This window comes from Corvus moneduloides, chromosome 1, assembly GCF_009650955.1.
Source record: "Corvus moneduloides isolate bCorMon1 chromosome 1, bCorMon1.pri, whole genome shotgun sequence".
NCBI classification, from domain to species: Eukaryota; Metazoa; Chordata; class Aves; order Passeriformes; family Corvidae; genus Corvus; species Corvus moneduloides.
This window is the reverse complement of record NC_045476.1, coordinates 154,680,200-154,695,673: the sequence shown is the minus strand read 5'-3', so window position 1 is coordinate 154,695,673 and position 15,474 is coordinate 154,680,200. Positions and strand designations below refer to the sequence as shown.

The 15,474-nt window shown below is 38.4% G+C and overlaps 1 protein-coding gene across 3 annotated transcripts in view; it reads left to right on the top strand.

Moving 5' to 3' along the window:
- TMEM65 (transmembrane protein 65) overlaps positions 1-12,729 on the top strand; it is a 28,035-nt gene extending 15,306 nt beyond the window's left edge. For all 3 annotated transcript variants that reach the window (XM_032132842.1, XM_032132852.1, XM_032132860.1), the window contains 6 exons: positions 2,233-2,277; positions 4,347-4,414; positions 5,182-5,236; positions 6,425-6,467; positions 7,116-7,221; positions 8,743-12,729. In XM_032132842.1, the coding sequence (XP_031988733.1) occupies positions 2,233-2,277; positions 4,347-4,414; positions 5,182-5,236; positions 6,425-6,467; positions 7,116-7,221; positions 8,743-8,835 (410 nt within the window). In that variant the 3' untranslated portion in view covers positions 8,836-12,729. The remainder of the gene's footprint in view (positions 1-2,232; positions 2,278-4,346; positions 4,415-5,181; positions 5,237-6,424; positions 6,468-7,115; positions 7,222-8,742) is intronic.
- Positions 12,730-15,474: the final 2,745 nt, after the last annotated feature.

The following is a 15,474-nucleotide window of genomic DNA, read 5'->3' as shown; positions in this document are numbered from 1 at the left end:
GGGGTGCTAGCAAACACATTTGTAGTTAAATCCAGAGAACTGATGTTCTAGAGCACTGTAGTTATTTTGTGACAAGCTGAATAGTTTTTTGTATTCTGTATTGGTACCCAGAATAGATGGAAACTATATAACCTAACTGGCTGTCATAACCAGGGAAAGCTATGAAAAGATGTCTTCCTCAGAGGTAGAGTGTTTCCTGGAAATTTGTTGTTACAGTTTCTTATCACAAAATGCTTGCATATGGAGACCTAGATCTAGAGACTAGATGGCACTGTAGCAGGGATGGTTTCAGTGGCAGTGCCACAGGAAGCCTAGGAACCACAGTGGTTGGTGTGATGGCTTCCCATCAGAGCAGAAAGCCATGGAGGGCAGCACTCTGTGACCTCCTGTGCTTGTGTTCGGTTTTGGGTTTTTATTCTCTCCCTGGCATTCAGCAGGATGGAGCAGATGAGTTTAGGGAAGCTTCATCAGGAATGTGAGGGTGTTGACTTAGGTTGCTTGGCCACCCTCAGGGCATCTGTAGCTTTAGGAAACCGTGGCCTCAGCTACTCTCTTTGTTTCAAGGTGGTTCTGATTTTCCCCAGTGTCGTAAGAATTTACGGTCTCTGAGAAAAGCTGCCCAAAGAGCAGTACTGGTGTATATAGATCTTTCTTTGTCCATGCTTCTATAAAAGATTTGCTTAACCTGTGAGGACAGAAGGAGACCATATGAAAATGGGTCCCATCCCCAATCTCATCCTTCTTGAACACAAGCTGAAAATTTTGGTCGGACGTTTTCTTGTTGTCAATACTCGAGGCTTCAGAAGATTGACTCTCACAGGGCTCCCCTCTGTTTATCATGTTCCTCTTCCATGTTCCTCTGAGCTTTGAATCTGTGAATTTCTTGGCATTTTCTAGGGGAAAGCAAAATAATCTTTATTTCTGTAGTATTTGGGCTATACTTGTCCCATTTGCATGGTAAGTACAACTGCTGTTTCTAGACCTTAGGCAGTGTTTACATCGGGCAGAGGGAAGAAGCACCTCTTCAGTAACTGCTATAGCTTGAAAGTTGTTAAAGACCTTCAATTAAGGAAACTTTTTTGGAAGTTAGTGTCCTGGTTGGCTGAATACTGGTATTATGATCTCACTCTTTTCCTCAAAGCTACTTTAAGTGAGTATTTTAGTTTCTTCTTTACAATAGTATTGAATATAAGAGTGACTTGGATGCAAGAATACTCACTCTAGTCTCTACTGCTCAGATATGTGCTCAAATGAATCACAGTCTGTGTTTGCAGCATTGTCTTTCCATGTACTTGGCTTCCCCAAGTAAAATTTGAATACTTGAGTGTTGTAGGTTCTGCATTTTACCATTTTTAACCTTCTTCTGTAGAAGTTACTTCAGCAGAAGTATGGAAGCAACTTGTCAGAATCTCAGGGTTCATAATATTGGAAAATATTGCGGGAATGACTTCTTTTATTTTAAAAAGGAGGTCTTATTCTCAATATTGACACGAAAAAATACACAAAACAAGAGAAACCTAAAAAAGTAGGTAGGTTTCTTTCCCTTGCTGTTAAATGAGTAACTTGCTGCTGCATTCTGCACAGCATCTCTAGTCATGACTGCATTGATTTTGTGTACAGAAAGTACTCTGTCAGGTTCAGGAGTGATGTCCTGGTCCTTGCAGACTCTTAGTGATTTGAGGCCAGGATACTTGCAACATGCACCAAATGACCAAACTTAATCTGCTGTTACTGAAATCAGTGGTCTCTATTTTCCTTTTATTCTTATATTGCTGTGAAAAGATGCCTTTTGTGAGAATATAAATGGTAGGGTTTTTTTTTTTTGTATACTCTCTGTGGGGGAAAGAAGGTTGTCAGCTGCATGTTTATAGGACCTCTAAAAATTAATAACATACAATTGTCTCTAGAAGATTTGATTTTTCTAATTTTAGTGTGTTTTTGTAATTTTCAAATGAAGATGGCTGTTGGACTGCTTCTGAAGTGTGCTGTTACTTTGTATAATCACTTGTGCCAGTTTAAGCTTGTAATATTCTAAGATTTTTTGGCTTTAATACCATGTTTTCTTTTGTAAAAATAGTAAAAATGTAGGTGTGAAGTATTTTTCTTTCCAATTTGAAAGCTGTTAAATAACATAACTGCTTTTTTGCCTGCTAGTAATTTGGTAAAGACTTTATAGTAAACCAAATTTGTGATGAAGCAGCTAACTTTCTCATTTCATTTTGGCTTCTCTAGAGAAGTTGGAGGTTGCACCACCATCTCCAGGACAACTGAGACATGGTAAAAGAAGAATGTTGAATATGGTTCAGTATTTGTGGAGTCTCTCTTTGAATTGGTGTCATCTTTGTTGTACAAGTGCTTCTCTGTCCTCATCCCTGTTGTATGGAGTAAGAGAAAACCAAAGCAAGCACCAACACTCACCCTGCTGCCTTTGTTTCGTAACACCTCGGCTGGAGAATGTGCAGCACTTAGTGAAAGTAGGACAGAAAGCCCAAATGAGAGCATGCTGTTCAAAGCCAGCTGCAAGCACTGTTTTTCTAAGCCAAGCAGTGTTGATGCTTCAGTATCTTGTGGAGGTTTTGTGTTTTAAAAGGACTGAGAAGTGGTATAAAATTGCAGAGAAATTGGAATATTTATAATACCGTGATGATTCAAATTCTGATTTAGTTTCCAAATTAGTGTATTTTTGTGATTTTATACTCTCCAGTGGGCAATTTATTTAGGCAAACATTCTCCTTTTCTAAGTATCTACATTTATTCTCATTTGGGGGTTTTTTTCCTCCCTTTGTCCCTGGGGTTCTGTTCGCTCCATGAATTCCAAAATTCTGTCCTTTTCACTAAGAATTTGAGCTCCCTTTTTAGCTCCGGAGTTTGGTACACACATTTGAAAATACTGGGTATATCTGTGTGCTTTTTTTGTTATTTGTATTTTGGTGGGTTTGTCTTGTGATAGCTTAAAAAAAAATTGAAAGTTTCGTACATTTTGTGCTGTCTTTTACCTGTGCAGTTTGGAAGATAGGTGTATTCCCACAAAGTAGTTGCAACTGTCCATTCACATTCTAGTACCTAAACATGAAAGATCTTGAGTGTGGCTTTGGTTTTTTGTGTGGTCATGGATTCATACTGTCTGCAGGAAGGAAACCCAAAAGGTACTGGTACCAGTTTCTTTTCACATGATTGTGAGGGTCATGTACTCTTCTTTCTTCCCTCTTCGTAGGTTTGCATCTCTTTAAGTTTATAAAATGTAGGAATTATAGTCCAATCTGAAGTGGAAAAAAACCCCAAACTCCAACCAAATCCAAAATAAATATCTGCTGCATTATGAATGTTAAAGAAAATGAAAATTTTCAACTTTCAGCTGTGTTTTTGTCAAGTAGCATGTCCTCGAGCTGTGTTTAGTCTTACGAAGTGAGCGCCTTGAAACTCAGCTGGAGGTGACGCTGTGCAAATTCAATCCCACACCCATCAGAAGCTTACAAGCTAAAACCTGGGAGAGAAAATGAAGCAGGACAAAAAGGAATGATACAGTAGCACTGTACTCATTCTTTGAAATTAACCAGAGCAGCATGTTCCAAGCTTCTGCAATAGAAAATATTTTCAAAAAGGATTTAATAGGTTCCAGAAGTAAAAAAGAAGAAAATGCATGAAACAAAAGGTGGAACTTGGTTTCTTAAGCACTGTATTAAGGAGCAGCTACAAATCTAACTTGTTCTGAGGACAGTGCACAAACAAAATCAAGACACAAGTTTGGGTTGAATTAGTGAGATAATTAACAGTATATGACACACTAATGAAAACTACCTTAGCATTTGCCAATTTGGCTGAAGGAGTGTTGGCAAGAATTGTCTAGCTCCAGACAATGCTTTTAAAATACAAATTTTTAGGAATGTATGAAGAAGATGGAGCTCTTGCACAGAAGTAGTGAGAGACTTGCAGAGAAAGGGCCTTTATTTCAAGCAAGAGAAGCATGCGGGGAGTCTGGTGAGACAGTTTGGTGATCTTCAGTGATACTGCAACATCATTGGAAGGTCTCTAAATAATACCAGAGTTTGTGTAGCTTTAAATATTTCTCTTGTGAACTAGTAGGCTTCCATGTGAAATTGTACAACTATTTGCAGAGTAAATTGTTTAGCTGGTTCTTCACAAGCCATTAGTAACATTTCTCTGTAGCCAAGGGTTTTACCACACCTGCCAGCAACAAAAAGGTCACCAGCAGAATTAGTAGGAAATGAATTTTGTGTATGTTGCCTTTGTTTCTCTTAAAACCAGTATTAGACATTTCAGTTGTTCCTGTGCATGAGTGAACTCTCTTATAGTTATTTATTTTCTCTTTTACTTGTTTCTTTTAGTGTTCTTCCACAATGCATTACCTTTTGTAGGGTTTGGATTTTTGGATAACGCAATTATGATTGCTGCGGTAAGTTCGTTGTTTAATTCCGTGATCGAGTCTGTAAGATTCAAGTGATTTTCAAGTGTTTTTCAAGAGAACAGAATAGACTGGCCTGTGAGGTCTAGTCTAGAAGGTCCCCCTGCTCAGGACTGTCTCAGGATCTCTAGTCTAACTCCCTGCCCAAAGCAGAACCAGCTGTAAGATGAGACCAAGTTGTTCCTGGTTTTATCCTGTGGGACTTGAGAAATCCAAGGGCAGCCTGTCTGAGCAACTTGTTCCAAGGCTCAGTTGTGCTCATGGTGGAACATGTTTTGCTTTATCCAACTGGAACACGTCTTGTTTTAGTTCATGCACATTGTCTCTCATCTTCGGACCACGTCGTGCTGTTTCGTAGTGCAGTCCGTGTGATTTTGTTTCTTCAGCTGAAAACATAAGGAGCTGTGATGTTGTGTTTTATTTGTTTGCTCAGTATTTGTAGAAGTTTTCATTCAGTGCTGTACATTCAGCTAAGAATTGGAGTGGAGAAGGTAGTGTGCAGGGATAGAGGTTGCAGGTTTGTCCACCAGCTGCCTGCTTACAAGAGTATGAAATATTAAAAGAATTTCAGAAGTAGGCTCTTGCCTTAGGGGGAAATATATATGCCAGGAAGGTAGGATCTGTGTGACCCTAAATGTCCATTTATCCTTTCACTTTTAACATAGACAAGCAGTAAGCAATAATTCTGTCAGTTGTATCACTATAATTTATTTTAATTCCAGATCCCTCAAATAATGAGAAAACTGTTTATTTTTCAGGGTACCCAAATAGAATTGTCAATTGGAGTTGTCTTAGGAATTTCAACTATGGCAGGCAAGTATTAAAAATGCAGCACATTTAGACTAATACGGCACATTCCTATATTTTAGGCTGAAAGTAGCACACAGGGCTGGAAATGGCACTTCCTCAGTCTTGCAGCTGTCTTTCCTAATAAAGAAACAACCTCTGGGTGAAGCAAGGACATATTCCATTTCCAGAAATGGAATTTCAGTTCAAATAGCTTTTGAAATGCTTGTTGTTGGTTTCAACCTAATAATTCAAATCCTGGGTCAATTGGGAAAGTATATTTGCATTTCTGTAATGGAACTGCTCTAAATTCCCCAGGGCCCAGTATTGATGTTTGTGGATATATGTATTTGTACGTTGCTGTTTACTTGCAGTGCTAAGTGGAGATCAGTGTTGGTGTCTTTCTACTGCAGTTCTTGGTGGCTCCTCTGCCTTGGTGAGATACCACAGGAAGGCCAAGCAGCCACCCTGCTCCGCCCTGGGCCAAAACTGATAAGCTCTGCTTGACAGCTTTGGTGCCTCTGCAGTGTCAGAGGGTACAAAGCTGCTCACGGATCCACCAGCTGCAGGTGCAGCATTGCTCGAAAGCACATGGAGGGAGAGCTTAACTGAAAATGTTACAGCAGAGCGAGTTAAAGATTTGGGAATTTGCAGTCCTTGGTTCAATGTGAGAGAGTCACAGGCAAGCTTATCTCAGTAAGGCCTGCTGTGAAATCATGTATTTTGTGTGTAACTTCATTCACAGTATTTCTTCTTAAATTGACACAGTTCATGGATATGTTGACATTGTTTATCAAAGCTGCATATCTGAGTGACAGCTCCTTCTATTTCCAGTGCTCCTGTGCCTCTTCAGGCGCTGGAAGGCTTTGCTTGGTGTCCAGCATTAGCTGCATGGAGCTGGCAACCACGCACAGCTGTTCTTAACATTGATCTCGAAACTTACATTGATTTCCAGGTGTTAGTGTTGTCTTTTTGTATTTGTCAAGTTTTCTCCGTGTAAATTGAGAAAAATACTTGCACCTCCTATTTTAGTCTGCCACTGTTATTAAACTGTAATAAGGTCAGAATAAAAACATTATAATAAAAGGAACTTAGTTCCTTAGTCTTTAATTCTATATAAATTGATAATAAGCGAGGGTCACTGGGGGCTGGGAGCTGGTAGGTTTTGTTCGTAACTAGAATAATACCTTTTCTCTTCCCTCTTCCTCCCTCCAGCTGCAGCTTTGGGAAACCTTGTTTCAGATTTAGCTGGACTGGGGTATGTATGAACTTGTATTAGGAATATTAAGTGCATTCATTGAGATGCAAAGTGAGAAAATAATTTTTTTGGTAACATAATACAGCTCTGCCTAATACACGTTCTCAGATTGTTATCCCCACATCTGAAGAGATTTTCTTTCTCCTCAGCTAAAACAATATCTTGGCAATGTCTTCAGGTCTAGGCACACCTATTTCTGATAAAAAGAGATACAGCTTATTTTAGTTTATAAAGGAAATTTTTGCATAGCTGCAGAAAGTAAAGCTGTTTGTTATGCCTGTTTTTCCCACTTTGCCTCTGTTTTGTTTTCTGCAAATTACAAGGCTTACCACTAACTAGTCTGTGTGTGACCTTTCCTCCAGTAAAGGTTACTTAAAAAGCTCTGCAAAAATGCATTAACATTCGTCCCAGTTGTGCTGTACTGCATAAAGTTTTTCTGGAAATACTGTATATTAAATCAGTGAGATAATTAACTTACATTGGAAAGTGTGACCTTTGGAAGTCTAAACTCTGCCATAGTTTTCTTTCAATCACTTTATCGGTATGCCGAAGGAAAAGCTCTTGATTTTAAGTTCAAGTATTTCAAAACCCTCACTAGAGATACTGTGAGATTCAAAATAGTTTGTTCTTATCTTGTGGTTCTTCCAGTCTTGCAGGTTATGTAGAAGCTTTGGCTTCACGACTGGGTTTGTCAATCCCTGACCTGACGCCCAAACAAGCTGACATGTGGCAGACGCGTCTCAGTGCACACTTGGTGAGTATCCTGTGGGCGGCACTGCTGGCATGGAGTGTTTTCTGTTTAAACTAGCTGATAAATGCTTTTTGTCACTTTTTCTATTTATTCCTTAATGACCACCAACATCGTGCCTGTTCCCCAGAAGATTTAGTCATGATCCCATGTCAGGGAGGATCATGAGACTGGATTTTTTTGGGCTTGAGTGGTTTTTTGTATGTAGCAAGCCCCAAGTTACTAGTGGCGTGGATAGTCTCTGCAGTAACTTTGTGTATGCTGTGCAGATACCTGGGTTGAGCTCTGGCTATGGTGACAGTTTACTTGGAAGTTGTGACTCCTTAGTAGTTTACTCCTATACATTCTTTGTCAAGTGCATGCTATTTATATACCTGTGCTGGTATGTAGTAATTTCTAATATTCTATAATTAGCTTGGATATGAAATTAGCTTTACTCTGGCCAAACTTTTAGCATTTGCGTAGTAATCACTGCCTGCGTTTATGGTTACAGGATACTCATCTTGCAGATTCATTTTCATTTCTTGTGATTACTTACTTGACATTTAAACATTTGAAGTGGTCCCACTTCAACACTGAGAGCAATGATTAAAGAAATAGATTATCAGAAACTGAGTAAAGAAACAGATACTTATTTCACTTTGTCAGAATGAGCCTTCACTGGGAAAAATACTTTCGCAGATTTAAGGGAAGAGAAATAGCACTTACTGAGGAAAAGCTGTGGGAGAAAGTTAGGTTTAGCAGTGATAGATCAAAGCACTGAGCAGTGAAGGGTTGGCATATTGCCCTATGGTCTGTCCGTTCTAAGAGTCTTCTCAGTAAAAGCTAAGCCTGTGGAAAAACCCTTTCATTGCACTCAGTTTGTTCACATCCTTTTTCTGTGAAGACTTCTGTGCACCTTTGCCTGTATGGTAGCATTTTTTCTTTTTTACCTGCTGTCTCAAGTGTTTCAGCACTATCCACCTACTGCTGGTGATGTGGTTTGGAGGCTGCTTGTCTTTATTTCCTCTCCTCTTGACTTATACATTCAGGTCAACTCTGAAATGTTTTTCAATTTTTATTGGTTTTGCCTTGTGCCTTTGAAAGCCATCATGTTTGCAAGGAGCCACTCATTTCTGACTTCTATGATTTGCAGCAGATACAAGCAAATACATTTATAATTGAACCTAAAATGTGTGTAGGTGTTGTTCAGTGGTTTGTTGTTTTGTTTTTTTTTCCTTTCCTGTCTTCCTGGCCATTTTGCTAATCCTTTGAGTGTCTGTTTTCTCTCTTGCCACTTGTGTAGCTCTTCATGAGCATTGCTCTCCTCTTTCTTCAGAATTGTCTTTTATCACAGCAAACACTGTTTCTAACCTTGTCATATCTGTCTCTCTCATAGACTGTGTTTCTAGTCTGCATGCTAAGAAAAAATACGACTCCTAACTGAAAACTAGAACGAGGGGTGTGTTTTCCTGGTTGTGGTGGTACATGGGAAATGAGTAACAACTGATCATTGAAAACCTAAATTTTTTTCCCCCCTTTCTTTAGGGTAAAGCTATTGGAGTGACCATTGGCTGCATTTTAGGAATGTTTCCTTTGTTGTTCTTTGGTGAGGAGGAAGAAAAACTGGAAGAAAAATAATAATCTTTTTACAAGACATATACAAATGTAAACTACTGTACCTCAATTATTCAATTATGCTGTCAATATTTAGGAATTAACAGACAGTAAAAAATGTATAGACTTGGGAACAAAACCTTCAGCATGTCATTTTATGGAAACACTAATTTATTGTGGCCTTGTTGTGTTCAGTACTTCTTTTTATAAGATACCATCTAGGTTTTTATTTAATTGTAAATTTTTAAAGTGTTTTCACTTATGGCAAGATGTTTACCACTTTCCCCTTTGAACTTATTCTTTAATGGATTATTACTTCAATAATCCACCATGGATGACAGTATCACTCTTGAGTTGCATATTGGTTGCTTAACAGTTGTAATTGCATGACAGATATATATCACTGGTGTTCATCAGGTCCTTCAGTGCAGATTATTAAGAAGGTCAGTGATGAATAATTTGAAGTCCCTCATTTTGCAAGGTGACTGGTTGCCCCTCACCAGCCATCATTTTGCACTGCCTTAGATTAGATATTTCAGTGAACTTTGACAGTATAGTTTCATTTTTTTCACAATTCTGACTTAAGTGTCTCTGAATTGTCTTCTGAGATGATGATGTTGATGTTTTGACAAGGTAAGTGTTTCCAGTGTAGGCTCTCTACCAAGTCCACTTTAAAAGTAGTGTTTTAACACCTTCTGTCTTTGCATATTCATGCCTCTTTTTTCCTTTCTAAACAGTGTTTTGAGAATTCAGTTGAAATATCCTTAAATTTGTCTTCCTGTATTTTGAGTGTGGTATTGAAGAATTCAAAACGACTGTTTCAAAACCACAAACAAATTTTTTAATTGTTCTGCTTAAAATAAGGTGTGAATAGTTGATTGGGATGAGGCCAGGGAGTAGTTCAGGGTATGAATGAGTGCTAGTGTTGCAAGTTTGTAATGAGTGGTTCAGTTGAAATGATAAGCGTACCATCAGTCTGGATTAGAGGACCTGGTTTGATGATAATACCTTTGTATTTAAGATTAAGCCTTTGCTACTTTTTTTTCTGTGCGACAATTAGTAAAAAAAACCAAGCAAGAAAAATATGAGAATTGAGGCCTTTTTACTTTGCTGACTTTTATTTTTGCAGTCTTACTTGATGTATTATAGACCTGACAGTGCAGTATCATGTAACTGCTTTTTTATATGGTTATGAATAAAATGATGACAGGTATTGAATATTCATAATATTTCAAGATCTGACTTGCAACTAGCATAATGCTAAACTTCGAATTTTCCCTTAGAGAAGGGTTCTTACTTGTTTGAATACTATTCGGAAAAGCCACTAAAAAGTGGCACAGCCAGGGCACTTTGAAAGTTTTATTGCTGAAATTGCTAGCACTTCACAAACCTAGAAAGAAATGTTAAAAAAAAAAAAAATTAAGTCCCCTGATGATTTTTATTTGCTCTAGGAAAAGTCTTACTGTAACATGTGTGTTTTACAAACCTCATTACTTATCTCATTGTCATAAATCTGACTTCTGTGTTCTGATTTCTAGAAGCCCTTCAACAGCAATACTGAAACTTTGACTTTAATGAAGGTGATACTGTTGTATCTGTTTCTTGAAAAGCAGATTTGGGAAGCTTAGACTGAGGAGTTCTAGTAGTATGTGCTGTACTTGGCACATTAAACCTTAAAAATCTGGACCAAGCTATAACACTAAATGAAAGTTCAGTCAAGTATCAAATACAAATGCAGGGGAGTTTCTGCTTGCACTTCAAAGATGGAAGCTTTATTGAAATAAAATTAAATAAAATAACAACAATAACAAAAAACCCCACAACTCTAACAAAAAAAAAAAAACAAAAAAAACCCCAAGCCACAAAAACAATCCAGAAAACCAATTATGCACTCTTTCCCCAACACACTGCTGCTGGTTTACAGTACTTCTGTGTTCAGAGGTTTTTTTACTCATCCACACATTTGTCTTGCTTTAAACTTTTAACTGTTCTGCCTCTGCATGCACTTTTGTTTCTATACAAAGCTGTATGTATTTCCCATGTTTTTCTTAAACTGAAGTACAAGTCAAAGCAATTTTGCATAGCTTCTTTTGTAGCTGTTTTTATAATGATTTCAACACTGTTTACCACTATGATACTGGCATTGTAATTGGAATCTTCCAGCAGTCGCCAAATCTCTGTTCTTTGGCATTGTACCATTGGAACACTGTTTTCATCACTCTTTTACAGCTCATGAGAACAACTGGAAGGTTGTGCCAGCTGTCACAGTACTGATTGTTTATGATGGCAATAGGAAAGACTGTGTACTATTGTTAAATAGCTTGTGCATGTAAATTGAGTACCTTTTGTTGCTGTATGTCAAACTATTGTACTGCAACCAGTGCTTTTATTGAGAATCAATGAACTAAAATGTCTTGAAAGAAGTTAATCATGTGTTGTCTTGTTAAAATGTTCAGCTGACCACAAAAATGTGGAGGGCAAGTGACACATGGTAAGAAATCTTGGGTATTTCAGTCTGATACCATAATGAAGAAGGTGACTTCTGGGGTCTTAATATTTGACAAAGGTGAAGAATAGCTTGTGATTTGAGAGGATTAGTGGTGCTAATCCAGTGCTGCTGGAGGCTGAGAGAAGGTGCTTATTGGGGTCAAGCGGCCCGCCTGAGAACCATGGGGTAGTTTCTTTGGCTACAGGATCCACACTTGAGTGGACATGGCACTGCTTCGTGTGGAAGGGAAGATTTGTGCCTGATCGGTGCCCTGTCTCTCCACAAGGAGAGTGGGTTTTTGTGGGGTGTATGGATGAAAGTAATCCCTGATGCTCTGATCACAGTTTCTAAAAACTTAAATGAGAAGACAGAGTCCCTTTTATTTTCTGGTATCTTTTCCCTCCTTGATACAAGGAAAACCAAAACACTGCAGGCTTGTTCAGAGACTTCAATATTGCTCTATTTTTGTGTTCTATCAGTTTGTCCTGTGTTAACAGGAATTTTTTTTTTTTGCATTGAAGGACTGGTAGACTCAAAATTGTTTTTGAAATACTGTCTCCTGTTGTCACTTAAATTATAAATGTATTTTTGACTGTATGTTACCTCTAGTAACAAAGAACATGCATCTGATAATAGGGTTACCCAAATCTTCTTGCCAGTATTTTCTCATGCATGTACTTTTACATAAATTATTTGAATTCAGACAACATATTTTGTATTGTCTTTAATTAAATTGTTGAACTTTCTGTAAACTTTTGTACTACAGCAAAGCTGTTCTGTGTTTCTTTATTAGACCAGATGCTGGAGGGGAAATGTTAATAATATCCTGTGGGTATTCAGCCTCAGTTATACAAAACAGGAATTTATTATAGTTAAGTTATATGCAAGTGGTCCTTTGTCACTGTCATAGGAAATACCACCATGGAGTGGTACTTCTGTCTCTTCATGCTTGGAAGAGAGCAATTTAAATAATTAAAATATTTGCATGGTAAACTGGTGGTGTTTGTGATTAATATTAATCAGAAGTTCACTTGCACTTGAACTTTTGGAATTAACTGAGGTTTTTTGTATGTAAGCTAGACCTTTTTGAACTTTCCTGGACTTTGGAGATCTTCAGTGATTTTTTTTTACTCATTGGTCAGTCCCTTTTGTGGATGTCTGTGTAAGAAGAAGTGCTGTGAATAGAACATCTGTACTGTAAGGATGGTCTCATTTAATTTTGAGAATCTGTACAGGTTGGCTGTTATTTTACTCTATTCTGGTTGCATTGTGTACTTGAACTCTTCATTAATGCTGTTCAGAGACTGTGTCACACTTCTACCCAACATTTCCCTCTTCTTGGTCTGATGTTTTACATGGTCGCGTGACAAGCTGACAGAGCAGCAGTTTATAAACGGAAGGCTTTAATAAAGGAGGAATTATCACCCTGCTCTGAGAGTCCTATGCCTCTGGAATTTTTCAATCTAAAATATTAAGAAAATAGCTAGAGCTCTCATAACACAAATTGACACATGCTGGAACATTGGAAGATTCCAAAGAGCTGATGAGGTTTCCTTCCCCCAGACTGGCTTCTCTGCATATTTCAGCTATTGAATCGTAGAAGGAACCATTAAAGGAAAAATGATAGAAAAGGACAGGGGTCCTTGAACAGGAAGAAGAGAATGTTTACAGGTGATTTACCTTTGCAATACAAGTGTCAGGCTACCAAAGGCCACACCAAAAGCCAGTTGGATATTAAAGGGAACAACTTATTTTGGTGAAGTTTCAGGTAAGCTTTGATGCAGATCTGTGAGTGATTTTTTTCTCTGCATGGTTTCCCCTGTTAGTTACTTGCCCCCTTTTGTGTAGGAACACTGAAGGGTAACATTTTCCCTCTACACACTTTGTTCCCTGAGAGCCCCACAACCTGTAAGGAATGTCAGGACTGGGGATGGGTCTGCAACCAGAGCCATTGTTTGTAAGAAAACATCCCAAGAAGAGCCCATGCTGTGATAGGCAGTTTCATCTTCATTTGTAGTCCTCATTTGCCTTGTAAAGGCAGGCAGACAGTGGAATAGTTTCTCTGGGAAAAGAAATGTTTTTCTTGGATTGTATTCATTTATGGCAAGGGTTATTGTGCTGACATGCTGAGGAACAGGGGAGTCCTTCATGTGGATATTGAAAAAATAAGAGGTTCCTCTTGACCTCCATTGGAATCCTGAACGTCTCCTCTCCTTACCTCTGCACTAGATGAATGGCCTGGCTGTATGTTTTGGCAGATTATAAAGCCCTGGGAAAGCCAAAATGCAGTTACATGTCATTTTTCTACAGGTCACTAAGATGACATGTGAGGGGTTTAGGTACTTGTGAACTCAGTCACATGTGGATATCCTTGAGGCTTTAAGGCTCAGTTTTCATGTTTGGGAGATTCTTGAAATGGGATTTCCCTGCCTAAATGTAGACTTTCCATGTTGCGACTGGGCCACTCCGTCTGTGTTACACACCTCATGACCCCTTTGTGTATGGCAGAACCAGTCCTGTAGGGTGTCTTTTGTCTGATATAGATGTTGCAGTTGAGGGTGGGATTGCTTATGTGCTGCTGGCAGGAGGGTACTGGCTTACAGCCTCTGCACCAAAAATACAGTGCTGATGTTAATTTTTACAGTCTTCTAATATTCTTTAAGCCATGGTGAGTGTGTGGAGTGTAGTGGAGTTTCAGCTGTGCCTTTTGTCCAGAGTTTGTACAGGTTTTGATTGACCTGACCTGTGCCATGTTGCTTTTGGTCAGTGAAATTATGAATTGTGCAAGTTAGCTTGTTCCATGAAGTGGAAGAGTTTATTTCCCCATGAAATAACTGGTTCATTGGATGGAAACTGCTGACTGTTGTAAAGCAAACCAGCCTTGTGAGTGGAGCAGCTTGGTAGCAAAGAGGGGTGACAGGGAAACAAATTACTTCTTTAAAACTTTCCAGCGGGGAAGAGCTGCTCCTTTCTTGATGGCTGTTCTCTCTGACACTCTGTGTCGGCAGCAAATTACAATTTTTTTTTGGTTTTCATTTCAGCTGCTGTGACAAGTGATGCCAGTGTTCTGTGTAATGCAGCAGCAGGGATCTCTGTAGGAAATTACTCTGCTTGAAAAATGAAGTCTGCTAAAATAAACAGATTGTCCAACAAAAAGGAACTTAAAGTCTACTTACAATTAACCTTCTGCTAAAATCTGTCATCTTGGTGTTGTTGAAAGTTGGTATAACACAAGGTAGGCCAATGGTGTGATGTATCAAAAAGTGTCACTGATGAATCATTAAGAGAATTATGTCCTACAAAAAGTTATGGTGATTTTCATTAACATTCTGCAGCTGTTCCCTCTAAGTGCTGGGTTCCCTTTTTTTTTCTTGAGTGACTTGTGGTTCTGATGTTAGCATGGGAGGCACATCATGAAACATTAAAATATAATTGCAAAAGAAGAGAACGTAGAAAGGAAATAAACCCTCCCTTCAAAGAAATGCAAACAAATTATTAATTTCATTAAAATACTTTAAAAAACAACACTAGCAGTGTTTCAGTCTAAACCAGCTACTACTGATAGTTGCAAAAGTAGAAGGTTTCAGAGTTCTAGATGATGAAAACCCCCTTGCTGCAGGTCCTGTATTGACCTGATTCTGATTTAAACTGAGTTCTAGTAAAGAGAAATTGTGGATTTTGCATGGTTTATTTTTAAATCCTTCTATTTTCACATTATGTAGTTAGCATGCTTCTCATATGTAAAAGCAGCCTGTGAAAGTGTAAGAGTTGCCATTTCTGCTTTGTGCTTGGTATTGTAAATGACTGTTGGGTACAATAGAGGGTAGGGTTTTTCCCTATATGATAACATAATACCCAGCATACTTAAAAATTGTTGTATGGTTCCTAGTTGGATAAATGTTGTTAAGATGGTGTCACACATAAAACACTCTGAATCTAAAAAGGGAATAGTTGTTAGGATGTACTTCCTTTTCTCCATTAATGGCAATCTGTGCTTCACTTTGATTAGGTAGGTGATGGCAATTACTAGTGTGCTTTATGATTTGACTGTTTCCCTTAAAAGACTTTTCCAGCCATGATGGAAGATACAATGGCAGCTGTTACAGTGGGGATACTGCAACACGTGTATCAATCAACGAGGCCCAGGGAAAAGAAATATATAATGGACCGATTCT